This window comes from Hirundo rustica, chromosome 21 (assembly GCF_015227805.2).
Source record: "Hirundo rustica isolate bHirRus1 chromosome 21, bHirRus1.pri.v3, whole genome shotgun sequence".
NCBI classification, from domain to species: domain Eukaryota; kingdom Metazoa; phylum Chordata; class Aves; order Passeriformes; family Hirundinidae; genus Hirundo; species Hirundo rustica.
The window spans coordinates 3,613,056-3,634,212 of record NC_053470.1 but is presented as its reverse complement, the minus strand read 5'-3'; the positions used below and the strand labels follow the sequence as shown (position 1 = coordinate 3,634,212).

At 49.9% G+C, this 21,157-nt stretch overlaps 1 protein-coding gene across 1 annotated transcript in view; it reads right to left on the bottom strand.

The window, feature by feature from the left end:
• Nucleotides 1-8,049: 8,049 nt before the first annotated feature.
• The window catches only part of LOC120761998 (gamma-aminobutyric acid receptor subunit gamma-4), a 35,881-nt gene continuing 22,773 nt past the window's right edge, over nucleotides 8,050-21,157 (bottom strand). Inside the window, exons 4-9 of the mRNA XM_040083908.1 lie at nucleotides 19,230-19,450; nucleotides 18,755-18,837; nucleotides 17,045-17,182; nucleotides 15,442-15,594; nucleotides 12,556-12,758; nucleotides 8,050-11,331 (exon numbers count right to left, since the gene is read on the bottom strand). Coding sequence (XP_039939842.1) covers nucleotides 11,038-11,331; nucleotides 12,556-12,758; nucleotides 15,442-15,594; nucleotides 17,045-17,182; nucleotides 18,755-18,837; nucleotides 19,230-19,450 — 1,092 coding nt within the window. The 3' untranslated portion in view covers nucleotides 8,050-11,037. The remainder of the gene's footprint in view (nucleotides 11,332-12,555; nucleotides 12,759-15,441; nucleotides 15,595-17,044; nucleotides 17,183-18,754; nucleotides 18,838-19,229; nucleotides 19,451-21,157) is intronic.

Sequence of the window (21,157 nt, the reverse complement as noted above, 5' to 3'; positions counted from 1 at the left end):
CACAGGGACAGCCCTCACCTGGCTGCGAGCGCTGAGCCCCGGCTCGGCTGCCTGTAACCCGGGGAGCAGATGGCACTGCCTGACAAATGCACCCATTCCCGCACTCCCCTGCTCCTTCCTGCTGCAAATTGGGGCCTTAAAAAGGATTGATGCAGCTAACAGCAACCTCATCTAGGAGGGCTTTTGGAGGGATTAATGGCTAGTGGCTGGGGAGAGGTTTAATGGTGCGGAGAGATCAGCAGTCTCAAGCCAGTTTATTCATCAGCTGGGGCTGAGGCCACTTCACCACTTAAAGGCTCAGCCTGGGGGCAAGAGGAGGGGAGGGGTGGCAGTGATCCATCTCTGCAGAGAAACAAGCCGGAGAAAGTGAGGAGATCCCTGGAATCCAGCACACAGGCTGGCCGGTCTTCGCTTGGTGTGGGCTAGGACTCGGCAAGGAAACACCCAGAGGAAAGGCGGTGATGGCCTTGCTTCATTTCCTTCTGGTACCCTGCAACCCATCCCATGCTCCCGTGGCTGCAGCAGCTCCCGAACAAGCCCACGGGCTTCCAGCCTGCTGTGCCTCTAGCAGCGGCTACTACGCATCCCTAGACCCTGTGCTGTGACCCTGGGAAGTTGAGGAATACTGTTGTGAGAGGAAATTTATTTCTAACACCTTGTTCAGAGATCATTTCTCTGCCCTGGAGCTTGAAAACTGAGGTTCTTATTATTTTTATCGCAGCAAGTCGAAGTGCAGAAGCTATTCTTACTCATATAAATGTCTAATCCTACTCTTCCTTCTGAGCTGTTGCATTTGCTTTGATTACTTTTCCCAGTTATAGCTAAAATAAAACTTGCAGTATAATAATCTGCCTGTGCAATAAGCTGAGGTGAGGAGATGAGGGTCCTGCCAGGGACTCTCTCCCATTTCAGGGTGCAGGGAAAACTTGGCTGTGTCCTGGCAGCCCTGGATTGTATGGAGGAAAAGCAAAGTGCCTCGGTCTATTTATTGCCTCTTCACTTGAGACCCCTTCGGGGTCATCTGTAGCAGGATGTCTGAATGCAGCATCGGTATAATGTCATTTCCTGGGGCCCACTGTGGGAGAACAGCAGGATTTCTGGTGAAGGAGACCTGCTCCCAGGTACTGGAGGTTTCTGGAGCAACTTTCACTTGTCCCCATGCAGCGGGGCTGTGTAAGGCCAGGCCTGGGTCTGGGAAAGGTTACAGCAAACTGCTGTGGGTGACTTGGGGTCAGGAGGCTTTTTAATTGCTTGAAAGGGAGGTCCTTGTGCTTTATCCTCACAGAGGCTGTTCTGGGCCACCAACAAAAGATCTGATCTTCTGAGGAGAGCTCTGGCTTTGCTCTGGAATCTCATCACAATGAGAAGTTGTTTCTGTTCCCATACATTTTTAGGTGTCCGAAAATCCATATTATTTTTGGATTCCCAGCCCCATGCTTGTTCCATCCAAAGTCATGAACTACATGTGAAGTCGGGTGACTTACCTGCGTTCATCAGCTGCCTTTTGGAGTAAAACCTCTTCTAAAGTCACAACCTGCTTTTCTTCCTCCTGCAAACTCATGTATCATCCAAATTAATTTCTGCTCCCTTGGGACACTGCTCCTGGACCTCTGGCTGGGCCAAGATGGTAAAAGCCAGCATGGTCCATGCACTCCAGAGCTCCAGCGCTCCAGGTCTCTCCTCCTGACATGGCATTTTCAAAAGTCAGCAAGACAAACCAACGCCCCTGGAGAGGAGCTGAGACAATCAGCAGGTGAAAGCTGTCACTGCAAGAGGTACTTGGTGTCAAGAAGTGCTTTTGCGTGTGGATGTGGCTCAGGGAACAAACAGGGCGAGCAACCTCCTGTGCCTGTGGATGGTTTTTGCACACCACTTAGTACAGATTTTGCAGTCTGCCTCAGTGTAAGGAGTCACAGAGCAGAAGGGAGGTGGCAGATACCGGGGATGAGCTGAGCTTATGGCATTCCCTTTCTAGAGAGCCAGGCCAAGACCTCACTGCTGTCCAACCCTCTTTTCACAAGTGGAATGGTGTATGTGGACTCTGCACTTTTGGATTCCAAGAGTTCCAAGCTAGATATGCTAATGAAAGATGGGGATGGTTTCAAGCTGCCAAGTTTTCCCCTAACATACACATATACACTGGCAGTGAATTTGAATTCAGGTCCTAAACTCTGTAGGAATGTTGGCCACCTCTAGGTCCACATGGAATGGTGACCCTATAACCCCTAAACCCAGCAACATTTATTAATGGCTTATCTGAAATCTCTGCAGCAAACATTTCAGTCCCTTCAGCCGTGGAGAAGTGGGTTACTTTGTGAATATCAATGCAGATCAAATAAAACATATCTCAAGGACAAATGTATTTGTTCTGAAAATTTGGCCAAAGAAATCAGAAATGGTTCTTTAAAATACAGCAGCCTAGAGCAAATTTTTGTCTTCCATTTTTGAGCAGCGAAAGCTGATGATCAAGCTATAACTTGAAATATGTGGTAGGATACAACAAAACCAATGCCACTGAAATTACCTTGCAGTTTGAACACACGGATCTGAAGATTCAACAAAAATATTTTCTTTGTTCTGCAGACATGAGGCCATTTTCATTCCTTTCATGTGTAGCACCTCTGGATTGTTTGGCTCTGATCTCAGCTTCTCTGGTGTTCTCTTTGATGAACCCATTTGTTTGGTTTATTTTGTTTGGTTTATTTTGTTTGGATGGTTGTGGGTTTTTTTGGTTTTTTTGGGGGGGGGTGTTTTTAGGTTTTTTTGTTGGTTTTGTGTTCCTTTTTTGGGGATGGTGGGTGGGTGAGATGATCTTATTGGGCATGACGGGAAAGGGGCAGTAAATTTATGTCATGAGTCTGGCATAACCAGGACATCAATCTCAGCAGAGCATGTACAAAGTGTCTGAAGTAGAGAGACACGAAGCTCCAGTTGCTGCTTTTTCTCTTTCCTTATGTGAAATGAAAGCAAAAAAGAGCAGGAATAGTTACCTTCTGGTTCCAGGCTTCGTGGAGCAATCCTGGGGCTATCAGCAATGCTGCAAAGGGAGAGGGGAAGGAGGGAAGATGATGACTCACAAGAAGTTTCCCTGTCATGATTCTGCTTCGTCGTTTTGTGTTCTCTGGATGACTTAGAGAGAGACGCTTTTCCCTCATCTCTAATTTGCTGCCAGATGAATATATTGAGTAGCAGGATATTGAGAAGTCATGGGAAGCTAATGAGAAATGCCTGAATGAACTCAGCATGTTCCTCCACTCGGCTGTTAGGCTTTAATATCCCAGTGGTGCTGGGCAGAGAGGGTACAGGGCCTGTGCAGTTCCTTTTGCTCTTTGGTTTAGTGCCAAAATGGGACAAGGAGTAATGGTTTTAAACTAAAAGATGGCAAGTTCAGATCAGACACAAGGACAAATTTTCTTTTATAATGAGAGTGAAAACCTACAATAGGTTGCTGAGGTAGAAGCCCCATCTCTGAGAATATCCAAGGTCAGGTTGTGAGGCTCTGAGCAACCTGATCTAGATGAACATTTCCCTGCTTATTGCAGGGAGGTTGGACTAGATTGAATTTAAAGGTTCCTCCTAACCCAAACTATCCTTCAATTCTATGTCTCTACCTCTTTGGCCAGTGTGCGGTCTTACTCAGAAATTCGGTCACTGAATGGTTACTGTACCTGTTATTTTGAGGTGCGACAGTTCTGGAGGACTAAAAATCCTTACTACAGCTTTTCCTTCTCCTTCTCACACATTGCCTTGACTTCCTTCCCTGAGCTCCTGACCTGTGCTGGATGCTGTGGCTGTGACAGAAGGGCTGCTTGGTGAAGGAAGTTCCTCATGGAATGTCCTCATGCCAAGGGCCACAGCAGATACTGGGCATTTCCAAGATGCTGGCTGTAAACTCTTGGGCAGGGAATCCCTGTCTTTCTGGCCTGGTGACTTTCTGCTGCTATATATAATCTTTGAGGTCACTGGGAGTTTCTGTGGCTAAAATGGGAGGAGACTATAGGCCCCTTTCTGCCTTAAAATGTGCTTCAGAGCTGCCTGAACCTGGTCCAGCAGTCAATATGGCAAAGGACACTTTCCTTTGTGATGGGCACAGCTGAGACCATGGCTGCCTGGACTGCAAGATCTTGAAAAACAGATTGCAGTGTGAAGGACTGAATTGCTGTCACGGGTATTTTTTGACCAGACCTAAAGTTATTTCTCCAGGAAGAGGGATGTATAGCAGGAAACCAATACTCCAGTCCCAGATGGGCAGCTTTGCCTCCAGCTCTGATTCAGGTAGTGTTTTACCCTGAGGAGGTGAAAACACCCAGAGAAGCAGGATAATGTGAGGGAGACATCTGTGTTTCACCACACATTTGGCAAGGGGAGGTGGCAGCAAAAGTTCCTGAGGAGGTTTGTCAGGGTCAGTAACACTCCAGAGATGTAAATCAGCCCAATGGCAGCCTGGCAATGACTCAACCCTTCCCTACAGCCTGTTTTTGCCCATGTGTGTGATACAGCCTGCTGCAAAGATGGGTTTCATTTTTACAGACTTATCACCTTCCTTGGGCCTTTCATGCAGCAGAACCTTGAAAGGTTATGCCTTATGGCAGCTGAATAAAATTCAGCTGCCATATGCCTTATGGCAGCTGAATAAAATTCATATCCCGGGAGCTGTGAAAGTGTCCCTGCCGTGCTTTTCCACGAAAGAGCACGGTGACACCCATGGCTGCCACCTCCTGTCCACAGTGGCTGCTTTCTCTTGGGGCTCTTCGGACATCCACAGCATGTGCATCATCCCCAAAGCTCACCCAGGGGCGCCCAGCCCACACCCTGTGGGTTTCGCACCACGTGCAGCTTGTGTTGGTAAGATGGGTCTGTGCCTCTTGAGCCCAGCAAAGGGTGGTGTGAGCACAGGAGAGGGGCTGCAGAGCCATTCAGCAGCCAGGGTAGGGCCCTTCCCTCAGAGATGGTCCTGCCATCTGATTTCAGAGTTGTCAGCCCTGACACGTGGTATCCTGTGCTTCACGAAGGAGGCAGTCAAGAGCCTTGAGTTCTCTCAGGTAAATGGCTCAGCTCAGAGCACTGTGGCTTGATGCTCCTGAAGCTGCTAATCCTAATTAACAGGCTTTTTCTGGGTCCCTTTTATGCCACTTCAGCAGCCCAAGTGGGCTTTAAAGTGAATGGAAATTACCCCATGGAGCGCTCTCCCTGGAGATGTTGCTATGCCGACCTGATCAGAGCAACTCCTGAGGCTCCCTAGCTCTCCTCCATCCTGCATTGTTCTTACTGTCACAGGGGCTCAGGTGGTGCCAGGAGGGTGGCTGGGTCAGAGAGGGCCCAGACTCTATTATTTGTTTTATCTAGAAGATGTGGGTAGAAGGGGGGAAAAAAAGTAGAGAGGGGTAAAATCATGTCAAGCATCAACAACAACAAACCAACCTGAAGGACCTGAGAGGCCTGACAGAAAACTGAGTCAATTTTTCTTGTGCGCAATCATTCAAAAAATAAAAATAAAAATAAATTAAAAAAAAAAAAAGAAAAAAGTTATTGGAGGTCTGCAGGCAGTGGGGCATTTCCCTTGGGTTTCCTCCCCCACTCTGATGGGAGCACTGGGATGCAAGGTGTGTTCTACCCCAGCCCTTCACAGCAGGTGCCTCCTGCCCTCCATGGGCTGCCAGAGGCTGTGTGGTGCTGGTGGCTGATGGAGACATTTCTCCATGAGGGGAGGCAGCTCCCATCCCATGCAGGAGTGTTTTTGTCTCCCCCCCTCACCCTCAGGCACACAGCTTGGAACATTTTTTGGCCACTCTAATTCTCCTTAAATTCAATCTTCCCAAGGCCTATGAATCCGAGGCATTGAGAGGAAGACAAATTATAAATGAATAGAGTATTAGGAATATAAAAAGTAACGTCTTAATATAACTTTCTCTTCTCCCCTTCCCTCCCCCTTCGTGACCTCATGTTTTTTAACATTTTGGGAACTGCTAAATCTCAGAGGGATATGCAGTGTGCCAGGGAGAGGTGGAGGAGCTCCATTTGTGGGCTGGTGCCACGCCGGGGGCCTCTGCCCCAGGGCACCCAGAAAGCAGCACCTTCCCTCCCTGTGCCTCAGTGACAGGTAACAACACCCCCACTGTCACCCAGAAGTGGGGCAAGAAAGGGGGATAAAGTGATTAAAATGTTAAAGTGCCACAGCAGTGGCTGTGTGGGCCCAGGGGAGCAAGGCCTTCTCCAAAGCTCGGGTTGTCCTTTGGGTTATGACTGCTTCAAAAGTTACCAGCGTGGATAGGGATTGTAGAAAGGCTGAAATAAAGTCCACCAAGTATTGCTGCCAAGCCCCCTCCCCGCCAATACACCGGGGGAAACGTCAGTTATTTTATTTACAATGGCATCAGACTGAGGGGGACAAGCGAGGCCTGCTCCTGCTTTACAAATAATGACTTTAAACGGCTGAGACTGCTCCTGGGCAGCGCTGACTTGAAGCAACTACTGCCTTTCTTAAAGAAAAACAACAAGCCCAAAAATATCCACCACCCATCAAAAATATCAGCGACATTTTTCCCTACTTTCCAATGAGGCAGTTTTCTCTGGGGAAATAAATAAATTAACCAGCTCCAGCAACCCCATCAGGAGGGGGACAGGGGGTAATTTTTCCCCTTTTTACAAGGTGCAGACAGACAGTGGTGAGGATGGGCAGTGTATAATGTTGTTTATTATGTATAATAAGAAGCATCCAGAAATGTCAGTTAAGGACCAAGCCCCAGAGTGCCAGCCCCTGTACAAACACACAGTAAGGGAATCCCCGTCCTGAAGAGCATACGGGCTGAAAATGGTTCCTTATGCGGCATAATTCGGAGGGGAAGGATAGGAATTGGAGGAAGAGAGATGGAAAATCAACCTTTTTCCTGATTTCCTTTTATATTCCAAACAAAGGCCACAAGACATAAATGCTGAAATCACAATTTCCAGTCCCCATCATTAGATACTAGGATAACAGAGTGAGAGAATCATCAAATCATTTAGGTTGGAAAAGACCTTCTATGATCACTGTGTCCAAATGTAAATCTAACAGTGCCAAGAACTCCATCTCCCCAAGTGCCACATCTCCATGTCTTTTAAACACCTCCAGGGAAGGTGACTCCACCACTTCCCTGGGCAGCCTGTTCCACAGCCTGACCACCCTCCCAAAGGAAGAAATTTTCCCCGATATCCAACCTAAACCTGCCTGGGCACAACTAGAGAGTATTTTCTCTTATCCTGTTTCTTGTTATCTGGGAGAAGAGGCTGACCCACCCCTCATCACGCCCTCCTGTCAGGGAGTTGTAGAGAGCAATAAGGTCTCACCTGAGCCCCCTTTTCTCCATGCTGAGTACCCCCAGCTCCCTCAGGCTTGTGCCTCAGACCCTTCCCCAGCTCTGTTCCAAAACTGACCCCTGGAGTCGAGGAGTGGCCTCAGCACAGAGGCACAGGTCACTGCCCTGGTCCTGCTGGCCTGGGATGTGTTTGTCCTCACCAGGGCAGGGGGATGTGCAGGGGTGGGGATGTGACCTGCTGGTCCCTGAGAAGGGGAGGCAGGAGGTGAGGCAAGCCCAGTGCCCACTTGGCTGGTGAGGCTGACAGCATGAAGCTCCTCCAACGAACTCCTGGGAAGGGGAGAATGTCGAAACCTCCACAAGAGGAGGAGGCAGCACAGCCACCCAGGTGTTTGAAGCAACCCAAGTGCTTTGCAGCAGCCCTGGTGCCTCTGTCCTCCCTGCCCAGGGCAGCACAGCTCAGCCCCACACCATTTCTGTGTCTAATGCCAGCTTAGGAGGTCACAGAGGGGCTCGACTCCCAGGGCCACGCTGAGCAGGGCAGCTCACAGCTACTGGGTGTCTCTGTGCCCTGGGCTCCCTCCTGATAGCTGGAAAACCTATTTATAAGGAAACTGGAGCCTTGCAAAGTAATTCCAAAAGAATGGCAGATTTTTCTTTTTGGCTTTTCTTAGCTTTCCTTTTTTTTTTTTTTTTTTTTTTTTTTTTTTTTTTTTTTTTTTTTTTTTTTTTTTTTTCTTTTTTTCTTTTGAGATACTATAGAACATTAAAAACATGGTTGAATTTGTGCATGCCTTTATTTATTGTGCTGTGGATGATGGGCACAGATTTCCTTAAGCCAAAAAGCCCCCTCCCTCCTCCTTCCCCAGCCTTAGTAATCAGCTTCCTTGTGCTCCAGCCCACGCTAGACTATTTTCCTCTGTCAAATCCTCCATCATTGGTTAAATTACCTAGGTGTGTGTTGGCTTTATCTTTTTTTGGCGAAATCGTACAATCTTTCAAGTCTACTTTGTCCGAGTCCCTTGTCATCCTCTTAGGTTTTTATACACCCTGTTTTTCTCCAGGCTGGTTTTGTAAAAGGTCTAATTTCAACAAGTTGCTGCTCTCAGGGCTGAAGTCTGTTCTCCAGTGCCCATGATAATCACATGTGTTCACCAAGAGCTTCGAAGCTCCAGCAAATTGCACCCATTTGGGCTGCACTGCACAGGGTTGTTAATTTTTCCCTTCCACCCTCCCTCTCTCAGCTGCTCCCCTTCCACATTTTGCTCCCTGCGTTCAGCGCGGCTTCCACTGCCTGCACACCTCTCAAACCACCATCCTGTCGAGGAGATATCTGGCACAGACCCTGGTTTGCCACCGGGGCGTCCCCTCCCACACACCCCTCGACAGCTGCCTTCCCGAAACACCAGGACGTGCTTCACTCAGAGACTGTCGTGCGAGCCAGTTTTAATCTAGGATGCTCTTTCCTTTTGGCTCCCCACGGAGATCACAGGACCCTGGTTAATCCAGCTCCCTGTCGGTGTAGGGCTGAGTCATAGGAGGTTTTTCTGTTGCTACATCTAATAACGCTCTGCTGCTGGGAGCAGAACACCAACCAGCTTGGCTGGGAGTCGGCACTGTCACCCAGCAGCTTCCCTTGTCTGCAAGTTGTTTTGATTCTTTTCTTAGACTTCTCCCTCTCTGTGTCTTTCTCCCAAAACATTAATTTCCTCTAATTAGAGCTTCCTTAACAATTCTTTCCCCCCCCCAGTTAATTTCCTCTAATTAGAACCTCCTTAATAATTCTTTTGCTAAATCAATTTCCTCAGTTAGAAACGCCCGCCACAATTTCTTTCCTCCCTTTCAAGAGCTGTCGGAGCAGCTAAGCAAATTATGCTTCTGAGTAACCTTTATCTCTTACTTGGTATTTTAAAAGAACTGTAACAGGTTAGACAGGCACAATTTCCCCTTTCAGAGCGCCGCTGGTCTGACCCCATTAGGTTATACTTAGCTGAATGTTGTACTATTGTGTACTTAATAAGATGCTCTAGCTGTTCATCTGGAACCCAGGTAAGGCTGCATTTGTGAATGAATTAAACATGGCACTTTATTATTCAGATCAGATTTAACGGTGTCAAAATCCGTCTTTAAACCAGATCAAATTGCTCTCCAAGAATATGTAAAAAATTCCTGCCCCTGTTAGCTGTCCTGTGAGCCAGCCTTTCCTAACTTTTCCTCTGCAGCCATGCCGGCTTTCTTCTCCTGACAAGCCTTTTAAGTTCTAATTCTTTTCTAAAACATGCTGGTTTTAAAAAAAGACCTTTTCTGTTTTTAATTTACAGGGTAAGTAACTATTAACGGCCCACTGCTTTTCACAATCATGCTGTGGGCCACATCAGCAGCTGGTGTAAATGGGGAGGCAGCCAGTTGACACATTATAGACTTTGGGCCCGAGTTTCCTCTTTATTACGTGGTTTCTCCCCAGCTGAAACTGGGGAAATGCATTTCTCCACCTCTTTAAGATGGGACCATCTCATACTACGTTTGTCCTTAAAATCCATCGAGGACAACTCACTCCATTTCCTGATTTTTTGAGGAATCAGGCCAAGTGATGATAGCAACAGGGAGGGGTCATCCAGTTAGAGCGAAAACTCTTGTTTTAGACAATTATGAAAGAAATAAAGAAGGGAACACATCCGAGCAGCAGGAATGTGCCGGTAGCCGTGTGTTCCCTTTCCTCTACCCCTTCCCCAGGCTGGCACCGACCACCCAGCACAGATCTGACAGCATCAATGAGTGTCACTGCGTAGGACAGCGCTGCCCCTCTGTGATTCACAGTGACACGGGCCAAAGAAAACTACCCCACAACAGGCTCAGGAGGTTTCTTCTGGCCTTTCTCACAAGGACTTCTTCCCTCTTTCGGCTACGCCCAACTGCAGAGCCTGCTCTGAGTCCTGGTCACCCAGCAGAAATGTCACTGTGGGCCCTGGAGAGTCTGCTCCACTAAGGCAGGTGGGTCCTTGCAGCTTGTGAAGTGCTTTTCATCACCGTCTGATGGGAATCAGCAGTGCCTCGGTGGGTGGGTGTCCTGGAGTGATCCGTGAGGAATGCTTCATAGATACTCTGCGGGGAGCTGGGGGAGGCTTGCAGCAACTCCATCCTTGTCGGTGCCACCATCAGATGTCTGGGCAGGCCCAAAACGTTTTAGCCAAGCCCAGCTGCTGTGGGAAAGCTGCACTGCTTTTCCTTTTCCACACTATTTCCTTCTGACCTTTCCGAGCTTCTATCACACCACAAAGTCTGCTCTGGTGGAAGAGGTGCAGAAGTCGTAAGATGTATTTTATTTCCTTTGCAGTCTTAATAACTATGCAGAAACCTCCATTTGCCATCACTTCCCTTGAAATTTCGGAGTAGGATTGGATGGAAAAATGAAACGCATTACGGTTTTTGTTTTTGACAAAATCCCTAATGCTTGAGATGGGAACAGGATGCTTTTGGGTAATCTTACAAGGAGTACAATGCTGGTGGTGTTGGAGAGAGGGTTGTCTGGGGAAGGGTAGATTTTCTAAAAAGATATGTTAGAAGGCTAAAAAAAAGCTGTTTGGTTCTTCTCAGAAGAGATGAGAGAGCAGGAAGAGGGAATCACCAGGTGGGGTTGTTCAGACTGACAGCTGACTACAACAGGAGATGTGCTGTTCTCTATGCTCCTCAAGAAGCCCCTCTTGCTGGTGCCCAGTCCATCCCAGCTGAGGGCAAAGAAGGGCTAGAGATAGAGATAGGCAATCCAGTAGACGATGTTGAAGAGCAGGAAGGCGGTGGGGAAGAAGACGCGGGAGTAGGAGTCCAGGCGGGAGATGTGGATGCGGACCCTCCCCTCCCGCCACATCCCCGTCTGACAGTCCTCGATGCAGCAGAAGAACCTCTCGCACTCCTTTCCCTCCAGGCACGGGGAGCCGGGGTCGTCGTCCTCGTCCTCCTCCATCTCCGGGGGCCAGTGCATGATGTGGTTGATGTTGATGGTGGTGAAGGTTGGCATCACCTGTGCACCGGCAGGAGGCTGTGAGGGGCAGAGGTAGGCAGGTTAAAGGGGAGGAAAAGGCAACAAAACACGTTCTGGACACCAGCCCCCACTCAGCTGGCAACAGGTCAGATCATCATGGGTGCAGATCAATGGAGAGGCATGACTGATCATCCCCAGTCTCTGCACCTGGCTGTGAATCACCACGGCTGATTACTGGGGGAACTGGCAGCTCCCTGCGTGATTGTGAGTGTTCTTCCTGGCACCCCAGGGCACAGCCCTACTCAGCAAAGGTCTGATTGCACTGATTCCCCATCTGTGCCAATAACAGCCAGTGCAGAAACACGACCTGTTCGATCTGTTCTGGCCTCTTCCCTCATTTCCCTGAGCTCAGCTGTCTCTGAAGACGCAGCACACAGCCCAGATGTGTCGGCTGCTTGCTGCTAGTTACTGGAGAAAAGCTGGGGAAAGGCTGTGTACCTCTTGGCCCATCATGAGCCTCATGGAAGAGCTCTGTCCACCCTGGGGTATGAGGGTGGGGGACATGGGGGATGTGCTGGGAAATGAGCCTGGCCCGGAAGAGATACGATTTTTGTTTCAGTTCTGCCCCAGTTCAGATGCCTCTTACAGTTCACATGTCAGAAGCACCTGCCATGAACTTGGGCAGATCTTATGATAGAGGCTGAGAATAAGGATGAAGAGAATGATGACAACCATGGGTCCACTATCCCCACACTCAGGCGGTCTTCTGATGGAAGACCACAAAAAACCGAAAAAACTGTTTTCTGCATCTCTGTGATCTAAGAAAACTGTAATCCAGAGATCAAAACCTGATACAGGTGCCTTAAAGTGGCACTTACATTGGATCACATGAGCCATTCTAAACTGCTCTGGTAAGCTCTCCAGCAATTCTGAAGAGAGCACAGGGTGCCTGGCTCTGACAGAATCTCCCTTGGGCCTGAGTTTCCTCTTCTTTATTACACAGTTTCTCCCCAGCTGAAACTGCATAATGCATTTCTCCCTCTCTCTAAGATGGGACCATCTCACTATGTTTGTGATGCCCTTCTCTTTTTTTTAGCAGCTCACCTCAGCTGCTTTCTCTGGTTGTGTCTCACCTCTCAGACCCAGCACACGGTGTGGGTGAACTCCGTAGGAGTCAGGCACTAAACCACATCAGCAGTTTCCAATGCAGGCTCAGGAAGGATATTTTTAAACAGCTTGGGGTTGTACCAGCATCCACCTCTGCTAGCCCCTGTCACCTACCAGCCGGGCTTTCCTGTGGCTGTGCTCCAGTGGTTTCTTGTTTCCCACTAGGTAGTTGAGCGTGGCGTACTCCATGAGAGCGGCAAAGACGAAGATGAAGCACACGGAGACAAAGAGGTCCATGGCTGTGATATAGGAGACACGGGGCAGGTGCTTGCGGGAGATGGTGCTCAGGGTGGTCATGGTGAGCACAGTCGTGATACCTGAGAGAGAAAACAGCTGGCTTAAGTACTGACAAGGAGCACTTCTGTCTTCTACACCCCCCAAAACAGCCCCATTTTCCATCCGCTCTGGTTGTCTGGTCCCATTTTTGCTCTGCTCAGCCACACTCTGGTCTTGAGGGACCCTCTGACAATGCTCTGTGAAGGAGAATGATGTTCAAAACTCAGGTATCACACAGAACATCATTGTGGACTGGAAACTCAGACTCTGCATGAGGCTGAGTTGGTCACGCAGGGCTTGCCCTCACCTCCTGTCCTCCATGTACCTCAGCACAGCTTCTAGAAGGATCTGTTCCGTGATCTTCCCAGGCACAGAGGGGAGGCTGACAGGTCTGTAGCTCCTGGGCTCCTCCTTTCTACCCCTTGAAAAAAATGGGTGCAATATTCCCCTTTTTTTGGTTACCACCATGGCTTTTCAAGTATAATGGAGAGTGGCTTGGAAACCACATCAGCCACGTTCTGGGATGTATCTTGTCAGGTCCCATAGACTCATGGATGTTCAGGTTCTTCAGGTGGTCCCAAAGCTGATCTTCTCTTGCAGTGTGAGAGGCTTTGCTGCTCCAGTCCCTGCCTTGCAGTCCATCCACTGTGGAATGTGGGGAGAGAGGCTGCCAGCAAAGACTGAGGTAAAAAAAGTACCTCAGCCTCCTTCTCGTCCATTTTTACCAGTTTGCCAGTTGTATTCAACTTGCTTTGACCTTTCCTTTCTGGCTGACAAACCTGGAGAAGCCCCTGTTAGTATCCTCTGCATCCCCAACCCCATCCCTCCACAACTGGGCAGTGTCCCTGTACTCCTCCCAGAATACCTGTCCCTGCTTCCACTGCCTGTGCATTTCTTTCTCACCCTCTAGTCTGACCAGAAGCTCTTGACACATTCATGTTGACACCCTGCCTTCCTTTCCTGATTTCTTACACCTGGGGATTGAGAGCCCTTGTGCTCTTTGGAGAATGCCCTGAAAAATCTGCCAGTGCTGTTCTGCTCCCCGGTCATCAGGCTGCCCTGTAGCAGATAACAATCACAATGTTCCCTTTATTTCCTTGGTCCAATTCCTACCCATAAATTTTCAGTCTGCTCCTGGCTATTCCTCAGAGACAGCTCTTCACGATTTATCCATTCCTTGATGCAGAGGGCAAGTGCGTAGGAGGTGATAAGGAATTTCTTTTGACATGAGCGGGGCTTGCAATTGTTTTAGCAGAAGCAGCAATGATCACGTTTCTGCTTCCAGAGATGAAGCGTCAGGGGCCAACAAAGGATCAGCTACAGGAGCTGGTGTTGTGATCTCATCCACGGATTTTCAGGACGTGGAGAAGAAGCAGGGAGCCCACCTGTTTCTCTTTCTCAAGCATCCACCTAAACCCACCTGCCACCCTTTCCTGAGGTCAATTCAGTGGCCCTGGGGATGAGCATGGCAAAAGGTTTTCATGTTTTCCTGCCGTACTTGCATTAGCAGATGTGATGTGACTTCCCATGTTTTTGAAGTGCCAGTGGAACTAGTCCAGTTTACATCTCCCTAATGCAGGCTGGCAGGCTCGAAATGTGCTGGGGATCGTTTGTGTTAAGTACAACAGGGGCTGTGGAGAGAATACATTATTCTTCACGAGCTGTAGACCCTTCCCATAGAGAGGGGCCCCTCTCCTGGGGAAACCTGCCTTTGTTTTTTGAGACAGTCGCAAGAGCCGTGCACATTTTCCTCTTGCTCTTCATTCCTTTACCAGCCACGGACTATGGCATAGCCTCACCTTCATTGGAAATGACACCCTCTTCCTCCTCCTCTCCCCACGAGCACCAAAAGAATTAATTTTGAGAGGGAGGTGGGGAGACATGGCCATCATGGATGGGCTCTGAATAGCTGATGGCCCCTCCTCTCCTCTCCTCTCCATCCCCACAGAGACCTGCAGGCAGGGCTGGGAATGCTACCTCCAATTAAAGGCAAAGTCAGCGGGGCTGATAGGAAGGACAGCACTGGGAATCGCAGCTTGCTGCAAGATGCAGATACAGCCAAAGCATGTTAAAGACTCGGGAAGATCTCCCCAGCACCCATCAGAGCAGCATTCAATCAACAGAAGCATTTCTCCTGCCTCAAGGAGCCGCTGAAGTTTGCTGAGAAAATCTAAACAATAGGCAGAGCTGTTGTCACTCTCTGGGTCCCGTGGGGTGACTGAGATGAAAAGGTTGTACCTACAGGGCTTCCAGCTCCTGCCAGAGCCTAGGACTCTGTGCATGCAGCCAAGCAACTTTGCCCATTAACCCTACAACCTTCCTGTCAGCAGCCTTGAAAAGCTGAGGAAACATGGAAAATGTGCATGGGACAGGAGCCCTTAGGGCAGCACGGCAATGCCACAGCTCAGCCCCTGCCTCTCCCTTTTGGTGCATGAGAACATCCCATTGCCAGCTTGGAAAAGGCTGTGCTAGGGTTTCGGGTGAAGCCATGAGGGTGAGGTGCTCTCCTGAGATAACCCAGCAGCCCAAGCCAGCACAGCTGGAGATTTGGTCGAGCTGTGGAGTGTTACACACAGGAAGCTGAAGGAGTGGAACATTCTCTGGTAAGCTCAAAAATTCCAGAAAATGGCAAAGCGCTGCAGGAGATTTTGTAGGCCAACACTGCCAGTCTGCTTGCCTGGCAGAGTTTGACAAGCATCAGACACGCATCATCCTGTCTCTTACCCAGAGATGTCCTGGCTGGCGTAGAGTCTCTCTTGATCCAGAAGGAAACCCAGGAAAGAACAACAGTCAGGATGCAGGGAATGTAGGTCTGAATGGCAAAGTAACCCATACGTCTGCTTAGGTCGAAAGAAACTGTCATCACCATGTACTCCCCTAGGAAAAAGCAACAGAGACATGGAATCGTAACGTGGGGCTTCCTAAAGCAGAAAAACCAGCAAAGTTTCAGAATTTGGAGTTTCTGGTGAGGTTTTCTTGTTGTTTGGAGTGCCTGTCCACCTGTTTTTATAGCTGCCCAGATTGTTAACTTCACATGGCTGGCTGAGTAGGTCTGGTGACTTGCTGGTTTTGTGGCTAGTGGATCCTGTGGCTACTTGGCTGGCTCTGTAGCTGTCCTGCTTGATGTCTTTGTGACTAATTTGAAAGCTGACTTTGTGGTTGCCCATCTGGCTCCTTGCCTGGCTGCCCATATGGCTACCAGGTTGCACTCGTTCTGGCCTGACTGAAAGCACAGAGTTTGGAAAAGTTTCAGGGAAGGAGCTGCAGATAGCATTTATCTTCAGCTGATTGCTGCACGGGTTTCTTTTCTATGGAAGCTCTTTGGCTGTGACAGGCTGCATGGCCTGGCTTGCTAACGAACTACCTGAGCTGTGACAAAGGAGGTGTCCTTCAATCACTTCCACTGAGAGTCTGGTTCTGCCTCTGGAAAAGGCATGTGGTGCTGAACATCCTAATTGCTCATTTGGCAACTCACAGTGGTGGTTCTTTCTTTTTTCAGGGGCTCACAGTGAGTGCTGGAAAAAAGCCGCCTGACAGCTCTGGGGTTAAGATGGAGCTTGCAAGCAATTACCAAAAAAAAAGAGAATTACAAACATCAGAGGGCCACTGGTACATTCAAGACACTTTCACTTCTTGTCCTGGTTTGTGCTGCCTTCCTACCCCGGCTGCCGCTGTTGAGAGCAGCAGCTTTCTGCTGAGTGGGAGAAGCACGGCTCCTTGCTGCTTCACAGGGCTTAAAAGTATGAGCTCACCCCACCTTCAGGAATCCAGAGGCTTTCCTCAGTTGTCTGTGGGAAGGAAAGGGGATGCGAGGTATTATGAGGAGGAGGAGGAGCTGAAGGGTTTCCATTATTTCGTTTCCTCACACATGCAGCCTTGTCTCTGTCTCTTAAAGCACAGTTCAGGTGTTCATCAGCCCGACACGAGTTTACAGAAGGAAAGATTGAGACCTGCAAGTTCTGATTTCTCCACCCACACTCCAACCATAAGCATCACCCAGAGGTTTCACAGTGTGCACACACTGCAACAAGGGGGGATTTAAGTTCCCTCTCCTCTCCCTGCTGACCCTCCAGTTAGGGATGGCTCCATTCACACCAGCATTGTCACCCCACAGTTCACAGGTGTCAGCGGTTCTGGCCTCTCCTAGCTCCATCTTCCCCTCACCCTTCATCCCTATCCCTTCTGCTGCCTCCAGCCAAAGTCCATCCCTTCATTTTTATTATTTTTTCTCTGACCATGCTGTTGGAACCTTCCTCTCCCACTCCTCTGCCTCCCACCAGGTCTCCAGCACAGTGGTGCTCCTGCGGGCTGCCTCCCCTTGCCTCACCTGCCCCAGTCCTGAGCACCTCCGAGGTGTTCCTCAGCCCCGTGAAGTCGAACTGGTAGAGCCTCCAGGTGCGCTGGTCAGAGACCTCGATGGAGTAGCGTCTCCAGCGATAGACGATCTCCTCCCGCGGGTATCCATCTGGGGAAATCCAGCCACGGACATCAGTGGAAGGGTATGCCGTGTACCCACACCTCGGGCACCAGCCTGACTGCAGAGGCACTGCCACCTCACCAGAGCTGCTCTGCAAACGTGAACCATCCAGGCAGGCCTTTCTGGTGCTTTTTGTTCAGATTCCCTGAGCCATTCCCTCATGGAATGGGAGTAGGGGCTGCATCTCCCCTCCTGGGCTGCTTTGGATCCTGGGGGTGGGGAAGGCACTGCCAGAAAGGAAGTACTGCCAGGAACAGATCCTTTCTAAGGACTGCACTGCCAGGAATGAGACATAGGTTGGTCCAAGAGGACTCTGCTGGTGTGAGGAGGAACTTCTTAGAGGGTGTCAGAGCAATGGAACAGTGTGCCCAGGGAGGTTGTGGGGCCTCTCTCCCATGATTCTGAAGTCAAAACTCTGGATTCCAAACCCCACCAGGCTGAGTTCCTGTGTAAGCTGCTCTGGGGGACTCTGCCCATCAGTGGCACTGCTCTGGATGATCTCCAAAGGCCTCTTCCAGCCCTGACTGTTCTGTGATTCTGTGGCACCACCAGCCTGAAATCTTTAAGGGTTTTATCTCCCCCGGGCAGCTGGCACCTCATGAGTGCCATCCCAGGCCTGAGTAAACCGGGAATACAAAGCTGCCAGCATGGTCCTGGCTGCTCTGTGTGCTCCCTGTACCTCTTGCCCTTCTCCATGGAGAAGAAAACCTGGCCCTGCAGGCTTCAGCACAGCTTATCCTGCCTCTGGCTTTCCTGATAAAGAAACAAGCCTGATGTGAGGCAGGGAAGGAACCTGGGAGAAAGTCCCTCGGAGGAGGATGGAGTAAGAGCTTGGCAGCTAACTAACAGCGTGTTTCTAATTATCAAGCGTGTACGGCATGCACCACTAATTAGCAAAGAATGAGGGTGGTGGGAGATGAAGGGATGAGATTTCCTCAGCATGCTGCCTCCTTCTGAAGCACCTCAGAGCTCTGAGCTGCGTCTCTTCAGTGGCAGGGGGAGCAGGAGAACCCGAGCTCAGATGATTAAATCAGATTTCCCACCCACGCATGGGGACGGGGATCTCTTGGTGCAGAAAGGCTCCCTGCAAAATTACCAGAGGAGATGTGATAACATGAGAAGCCCTCTTTGCTGAAGAGTCTGGGTGAGCAGTGACTGAGAGGGGAGGTCTGAGTAACCCTCCTTTGGAGCAGAACGTTTCCAGGCCTCACTCAGAGGGCAGGAGAAGGGGGAAGATGCAAGGCAGGACGGGTGCCATTTGTCCACCTGAATATGTCTGTGCTGTGTCTGGAGTGGCCAGGTGTCAGTGAAATAATCTCCTCCAACCATCCAAAATAGTCAAAGAGGAACTCAGAGATGTGAATCTGTCCCTGACGACCCCTGCTAGCCCAGGAGTGGGAGGATGCTGCAGGCCATGAAGGGTAATGGCTCAGGAAGGGTGCCACAAAAATCAGTGGAAAAGTGTAGCTAAAAGGGAGGATGGTTTCCCCAGGAAAGAATTACTTCACTGAGGTTTCTCTGCTCACCTTTTAAAGCTATTTTTAAAATATATATACTCACAACTGGAAAAAACCAAAGGGCAGGAGTGAGTGTCCATTGGGAAATTCTGCAGCTGGAGCAGACATTCAGCCTCGATTGTCAGCCTGAGACACGAAGAGAGAGAAAGAGATTTTGAGCCGGTGAAGCTGGTTTGATTCCAACACCTAAATGTGACAGAGGCATTCTCACTTCCTTGAGAAGTAATTTGCTGAAGATCAGTCTGTTTGCAGGAACATTCCAACCAAAAATATATGTTTGGGTATTTTCAAGGTGAGGAAAAAAAACATTTAAGTTTCACCTTCAAAAAGCCCTTCTGTTTAGCCAACTTTTCAGGTTCCTTTATGGAAGTGAGAAGTTATGGGAGCAAAGACCTAAATTTTTATTAACAGAATAAAACAGCTGGAGTGACCAAGACAACACTTTAAAGGATTTCAGTTTAGGGAACCACTTGACCATCTCTTTGTTCCCTCTCCTCGGCAGAGCCTGCTGGATGTACCTGAGAGTGTAGAGCACTTTTCCGTCGTTCCAGATGCGGAGGAGCTGGTTAGGAGTGGTTATCCAGTGGGAATCAGCCCGTTTGGAGTTCCTAAAGAAGGTGTCGGGGATCCAGATGCGGCTCACCATGTTGGTGTTCAGCGTCAGCGCCTTCAAGGTGCTGTTGAACCGCAGGCGCCGGTCATACCACGTCTGGGCAAAGAAGATGTCAATGGTGTATTCCTGGGAAAGACAAGGAGGAATGGGGGGTTCTGAGAGGGGTTCAGGCCAAGCAGAGACTGCTCCTCTGGCTTGCAGGCAGTCACAGACAGAACATTTATTTTCTCAGTCTGGGAGCACGTGTTGGTAACCACACCTTTCCAGGCTCACCATTAGCTCACGGCCAGGACATCCATGGCACACCTAGGAAGAGCCAAAGACTCTTTGTTTAGTGCTGGGCTGGGTCTGGCCCTTGCCTGGAAAACCAGGACCACACAAGCAAGACCTTGGTCTTCCTCTTGGCAGACAACTCAGTACTCCTTATAAGCACAGGCATGAAGGGGCAGTGTGGGCGCTGGCTGAGTCCAGCCTAAGTTCAGCTGCACCTTTCAATCTCAGGCAGGGAAAGTTGTTCACCAGCTTAGCACAGAAGGCAAGCAGACAGCTCTCTGTTGTTTATTGGTGTACAGCCCAGCCCTGCGCCACACACCTAATTTGTACACAGATATTTGTACACAGAGCAATAGCAGTGCTGTGCATAAACTTAGTGACAATCCACCCCTCGCTGCAGGACTTACACCGCAAAGGGTTCATAGGAAAACTCAGAGCACTCTGGGTCCATGCTGGAACCCTTGCTGGAGATTAGAAAAGAAAGCTGGGGCTGCCAGCTCTGGGTGCAACCAATTAAAAACCCTGAGTCTTTCACTGACAGAAAAGTGATTTTCCACCATACTAAGGACCTTCAGTTTTGGTAAGAGAGCGTGTCCTAGCTCACGGATAACTGGCAGCCCTGGGCGGCAGCTCCTGCCTGGATTGGGCTGGCAGTAGCCCACACCATTAGCCCACCACTCTGCCGCTCGCTGCTGCAAGTCAATTTGCTCCTGAGAAGGTGCTAATTAATGCCATGCAGGAACAAGTCTGGCACTCAGCAGCTGTCTGAGCCAGACCCCAGATCCAGTTCCACCGGTGCACGCTGCAGTCACCTGCTCCTGAGAGCTGCTGCCGGGACCTCTGGTCTCCTCCACTCCTGTTGAACCTGCATGACTCCCACTGCCTCCCTCTCTTTTGTGTGCAGAGATGAAGAAAGCCTGACTTTGCCATCCTCCCTCTCATTCTCCTCCTCCCCGTATCGATTTATCTCGGTGGAATTTTTATGGCTGCAGCACACCCTCCCCACGCTGCCCTGGCTGCTGGTTCAGAGCAGAGCCGGCTCCTCCAGCCGTGCTGCTGGAATAGCTGCAGCCCTCCCTGGGACATCGTGTCCTGCCAGGGGCAGGCAGGGCAGGGCAGAGCGTGGGCCCCACTTCATCTTCCTCACCCCTGCTCCCCTGGCAGCCAACAGAGAGGAGTGATGGGTCCTCAGCACATCCCTTGCATAGGAATGACGTGGTGAGGGAAGAGCTTCTGCCACCAGGCAGCCGAGTCACTCCCTGGGCTGATGCTTCACCCTGGTTAGACACAGGGATGAGCAAAGGTGGCAGGGACAGCGTCCTGGTGGATGTCTGAGTGGGGAGAATGGGGCAGGTGCGTTCAGAGGGGTGGCTTTGCCTCTACAGTTCATTCAAAACAGACGTGGGCAGACACAGGGCCGAGGACAGCAGCAGCCCTCACAGCCAAGTGCACAGGGATGGCCACTGCCTTGACCCAGGGGATGGGGAGAGCCCGTCCCAGCACCTGAATGTGCAGGATCACACTGTGTACTGCTTGGATGTAGGGTATGTGCTGATGGAG